Source organism: Rhagoletis pomonella, unplaced genomic scaffold (assembly GCF_013731165.1).
Source record: "Rhagoletis pomonella isolate Grant_MI unplaced genomic scaffold, Rhpom_1.0 Rhpom_scaffold_00478, whole genome shotgun sequence".
NCBI lineage: Eukaryota > Metazoa > Arthropoda > Insecta > Diptera > Tephritidae > Rhagoletis > Rhagoletis pomonella.
In genome coordinates this window covers 65150-71149 of record NW_023459032.1, presented here as the reverse complement: position 1 = coordinate 71149, position 6000 = coordinate 65150, and the positions used below count along the sequence as shown (strand labels likewise).

The window sequence follows — 6000 nt, the reverse complement described above, 5'->3', positions numbered from 1 at the left end:
GGGCATGTTTTTGCCTTCTTTTCCTTGTTCAGCTCACGTCGTATTTCATAATATTGTCTTTTAAGCAACCATCTGGTTTTTAGGGCAATCATCAGCCCTGAAAAAGCTTTTAAGAAACGAACACAAAATATCCTCATCGAAAAAAGAGAGAAAAGGGCAATCGAAAGGCGACATTTTTCAGAAGAAACGAAAGCACCATGAAATAAAAAAAATGCTTTTCTTTCTAAAAACGAAAAATCTAAAAATTCCAATAAAAATATGAATTAAAGAAATTCATAAAAAAAAACAAAAAATGCGAGTAAATTTATATACTTTATTTCTTGCGCGAAGAATATATAAAGCTTAAAAGGGCCTTGCCCGCAGGCAAGGCGGTGTCCATCACCGATTTAACGCAATAAGAGTAAGTCGGAAGAATGGAGAGGACTTCTACCCGCATAAGAAAAAGGCAAATATAAAAAAAGCTAAGACAATGATACTCAAAGTGAGCTTTTACTCTATGTACGCCCATATAAAATCTACAAAAAGCTTTAAAAAATTTAAATTTTCTGCTTTATACTCCCTTTAGTAGAACTTCATTCAAATTAGCGTTGGCCATAGAAATCTTTTATTCGTTAACAGTCATATGTTACACGCACAAGCATCTTAAAAAAAACTTTGCAAAAACCAATCGTTATTTAAATTAGTGAAAATTAGAGAGAGATTTTATTTTGCATACATTTACATAACAATCTAAAATTTATTAAAAGCTTTAAAAAGCTTCTTGCGCTGGCTGCACTTCATATTAGAATAACTTTTGCTCATGTAAAAGTTCAGACGATTTTATTATTTTAGCAAAAAAAAACAACAAAACTATCGTATAGCGAAAAATAAGGAGAAGGTAGAATAAAAAATGTTCAATTTTTTTATTGTGGTATTGATTTATTTATTTTCACATCTATACTTTTATAACGCTGCAGTTGACAAACAATCATCATTATTTTTTACCGTTACACTCAAAAGCTTTTCATCATCATTAAATAGTACATACAACTATGTTGGCAACACTTTCCATTTTTTAAGGTAGGTAGCAGTTTCATATTGATTACTGTTTTTGTATTTGTATGAGTTTACAGTTTTAGTTGTTTATTCGTATTATTTATTAGCCTTAATTTAAATTTGCAAAGCAGCTATGTTTGTTATACATAAGTGCTAGCCAGCTCATATCGCCCATACTATCTTATTGCAAAGTTTCTGTTTCATTCATTGTTAGTTAGAAACATGTTAGAGGTATTCTCTTAGCCATGTAAAACCGTGTACAGATAGCATAAGAAAACCACTTCTATCGTGAAATTCGTGCATCGTGCAAGGCTCTTGCAAGACTTAGTGAATACCCCTATTACTCTTTTTCGTATTAATTGTTTTAAGATTCAGCAAGAACTAAACCATCAAAAAAAAAAAAAACAAAAATGAAAAACTGTAATAGCCAGTTTTATGAAAGAAATTTAAGTGAATAATGGTTTTTTTTTTTATTTGAATTTAATATGTAAATTGACAAAAAAAAAATATTTTTCACTTAAATTTCTTGCGTAAAACCGGTTGTAAGTGTTGCTGTGTTAGCATGATTTTTGTAGTTAGTATCAATAATTTATTGCTTACATACAGTTATTTGTTGCAGCAAATGCTGCTTCTTTAATCGTTTTTAGTTAAATATTCATTTACTTGCATTTATTTTTTATTTTCAAAAACTTATCACAAAATTTATTGGGCGGAATTTTAGCGTGTACGATACATAATATTATGTAATGAGCAGACGAAGAAGAGTATTAATTTATGTGAAACCTAAAGAAATTAGAATCATATATGTATGTACATACATACATATGCAATTAGATATGTATGTATGTATGTACGAAACTTTAAAATGAGTATACATATATATGTATGTACATATGTACGTGTTTGAGAATGTGATAACCAACTTCTTAGTCTCTAATTTGCTGTAACTTTTGACTTTTATTAATAGGTGTGTGTAGGTGTGTGTTTTTTTTTACTTATAATTCTTAACTTTTTTCACTTGCTTTCCTCTAATTTTCTACACTTTATAAGCTTATAAGCTAATGACGGCATAAAAATTCAATTCAAGAAAATTAATCGTATTACGAGCAGGATCTATGTATGTATGTAGATGCGTTTCTTCGCTATTTTTTGCGCTTGCTTTCCCTTTCTTTGGAATTGGTATAAATGGTAGGGGAGCTGGCGCCGGCGCTGGCGATGTGTAGGTGTATATGTGTAGGTATGTAGGTATGATGCATTTATTTACTATATTTGTTTGCAGGTTTACACACTTGTTTGCCTTTTACCTTCTGACAGTTTTTGCTTTTCTATTAAAATGAAAATAACATTCTTTACGATTTCTATTCGATTCTGGATATTTTTTAATTTAAATTTCTTAAATTTTGCAAATCTGCATAAGCATTGCAGCAAACTTCTTTTAATCAGCTCTTTTCTATTTTTCTACTTATTCCTTATTAGATACTAACAATATGTACTTTGCAATGGCAGCATTCAAAGTGTAAGCCGAATGCAAATCTGCGCATGAAAACCGAGCAATATAAATTTGAAAACAAAGTTTACGTTATCTGAGGTTGAGTGTGAGAAAATGAGCTAATAAACTATTTGTTTTTTGTTTAAATTTTCATCTTTATTTACTTATGCTGTTTCTCTTTATATAAAAATCAATTTCAATATAAAGTTAATTTTTTTTATCGCAAGCACTTTTAATTACCTACATATACATATTTTTCGTTTTGCATTCTCTACGCGTTTTTATGTAAATACAAAGGTTACTTGACTCTACATCAATGCTTGTTCGTCTTGCTCTTCTTCTTCTTCTTTGTTTTATTATATATGTGTATGTATGTACTTATGTAAATGTAGCTGTTTGCTTTAAATATATGTATGTTGTATATTTTTACTTGTGTAAAGTAATGCTTTAAGTAAATGAAAATCATAAGTTTGAGATATCATTTCTTACTTAACACTCTGGTGTTGCTTCACCTCTTGCACTCGTTGTTCGGTCGCTTTTGGCTACATACATACACACATATGTATGTATGTATGTATAAGAAATCCCAATTTATCTGCTCCAAATCATTCCTGCTGTTGAGCGTTTTTTTTTTTCAAAACTCTGCCACCATTAAGTTTTATTTCGCTTAGAATACCAGCATTTGATCGGCACTTCCTTCCGCACTGTCATCGTCGTCGGTATCCTCATCTTCATCGTCGGAGGTGAGCGATGAGGCATTATTCACAACAGACTCTGTGTCAACAAAGGAAATAGAGAAAGAAGAAAAGAAAACAAAAATTACCTTGTAGTGAAATGGGAATGCCGAGAGCTAAAAAGTTGTGCTGGCACATTAGTTAGTCAGTTTGACAGATTTGATTGGCTTAAAAGTTAAATTCGATCTACCCAATGCGGCGGAAGAACACTACTTTTACTTCTGTACGAAAGTATGTACTATGTGTACATGAATGTATGTATGAATTAGAGGTTTACGCCGACGGGCTTTGCGACGGCGGCGATGCCGGCGCTACTGCCCATAAGGCAGACTCCATGAGGCTAGTTATCTTATCATGTCATCTCGTCAGCGTTAGGCATTCGCCATGCCAATCCAGAATATAGTTCTACTTAATTCATTCTTGAATTGGTTTTTGAATTTAAATAGGGGCAGGGCTGAGGTATATACTAGAGATGGGCACGGGACATCGGGACTCGCGAGGGCCACGTACTAATTTCAAAATGGCTGGGATGCACGGTGTCGGGAAGGTATTTAATAATTTTGCGGGCGGGACGGGACTCCCGATAAAACTTGCAACCTCCGAAAATTCAGAAAATTTTCTTTAAAAACGTCTTATGAAATAAGCACTTTTTTATGTTTTATTGAGATGAAAACGAAATAACCGAAGATGCCAAATCTTTCATTGTTTTCGTTATTATTTAAAATTAATTTGAAATATGAATTAATCTTAGATAGATTTAGTCCCGTGCCCATCCCTAGTATATACATACATACATGGTTCTCTATGTTCTCTACTGATCTATAAAACAAATGAAAAATGAAGTTATTGGATTAATTTTTGTCGCTATTACAAATTTTTGAAATAATCTTATTTGCCGTTATGTTAAATTACGGAGTTCTTACGATTTTTTTTCGGATTGTGGATTGAAAACAAGGGCGGTCTACTTTTTACAAACAGTTTAAACCATCAACCAGAACGGGCCTTTTAACCCACTGTTTAAAAAGTCGCTTATAGATGGTTAAAATTTCCACTAAAATATTAAGCACCAAATTTTTCTAATCATAACCGAATGTAATGAAAAATAATACTAATTTTTACCAAAAAGCGTGAACTTTTATCCATTAAACATTGCGATGCGATGGAGCAAAACCTTCCTGGGTTTTGATCACCACTTAAGAATGCTAACGCGATTTTCACACAACCATCTATGCAGTACTTGTATACGTATGTGGGACCTCAGAATAAAATAACTTACGAATGTAAAAATTAGCCAAAAAAGGTTTTTTTACACGATTTTATTAGATTTAGCACGACTAAAAAAAGCCCCTTAATCGAAATTTTAATGAAAAAATTTTTTTGGGTGACATAATAATTGTGGCGAACTAGCGGCGAAAATAAAAAATTAAGGTATATTCCAAAGCGAATCTATAAAATGTGGTGCTACCGGCGAATTTAGATTTTCGCTACGATTGTACTGATTGTTAAAAAGATGTGTTCGTTGTAAATTGTTGTATTACGAATTCGCCTTGTTTACAACAAACACATAATGTTGACAATCTGCAAAACCGCAGCGAAAATCTAATTCGCCGGTAACACCACCTTGTATAGATTCGTCTTGGCATCATCACTGGCGCATTTTCGCCGTTGGATTCGTCGGATCTGTCAAAATATTGTGAATGTTACTGCCATCCCTAAATCGGCGCCTCAAGCGCCAAGCAACTGTCAAAAATCCTCATGCCTATACAATTTGTATGAAGCATCCCACAACAACGCGGCCTTAACGACGAGCAAATGGAATTTTAATTTTTAACAGGGCGTTACGTGTTGAAGTTGGTTGCAGAAGACGGAAAGAAAGAGAAATGACAAAAAGGTGAAAGAGGAAATGAAAATAAAAACGAGAGGACTTGAGAAAAATGTCAAAAATTACGCCGCGTTGATTTGGGGATAGCGCGCGCTGACACTCGTTGACAAATGGAAAACGCAACGCTTAGCGCTCCAATTTAGGGACGGCACTTATTTACATTCGCTTCGCCAAAGACATTCGCTTCACAACTCATAAAACCGTCAACTTTTCAAAATCTGTTTAGGGAATTTTCCTTTCTAATTTGTTTTCATAGCAGGTTAAGTATGTCTATTTTTGTATTGTTGTACATAAAAACTTAATAATATTTTTTTTTTTTGTATGAATAATTTATTTTAATTAACCTTTTTTCTATGTAATTCAGGTCCTTTTTTACACAGTTTTTATTAGACGCGGGTTTGTCTGGAACGTATAAAAACAGAATAAAGTATATATCACTATTCAATATAAAAAAATGTCGCCATTGTGACTAACTCTGTGGTCATTAAATGCTCATAATAAGCAACTCAAAGATCAACTAAAGCGTTCCATATGTTTTGCGTAATTTCCAAAAGCATAGATATTTGGCAAATCTAACCCATGCTTGTTGCCACTTAAACATATCATCTGTGAATATAATTGTAAACTTTGGATAATTCGAGTAACTTGTATGCCGGCACACTTGCATACTTGCGTAGTTTGTACTTCACCCATAAACTTGTGGGAAATCGGCAATCAGCAAGTCACTTGTGCCCCAGCAATATTTCCTTGGCACAAATCACTTTCAATGCAGAAGGGACATTTAATATTGGCAGCGTTATTCACCTTCGGCACCATAAGCCTACTAATTAAAGCCCAAGCGGCTAGTGGACAACAAGACA

At 33.1% G+C, this 6000-nt stretch overlaps 1 protein-coding gene across 1 annotated transcript in view; it reads right to left on the bottom strand.

Annotated features, from left to right (window-relative positions):
• Positions 1-1707: 1707 nt before the first annotated feature.
• Positions 1708-6000, bottom strand: part of LOC118750977 (proteoglycan Cow-like) — a 67993-nt gene continuing 63700 nt past the window's right edge. The window contains exon 12 of the mRNA XM_036485734.1: positions 1708-3298. Coding sequence (XP_036341627.1) covers positions 3192-3298 — 107 coding nt within the window. The 3' untranslated portion in view covers positions 1708-3191. The remainder of the gene's footprint in view (positions 3299-6000) is intronic.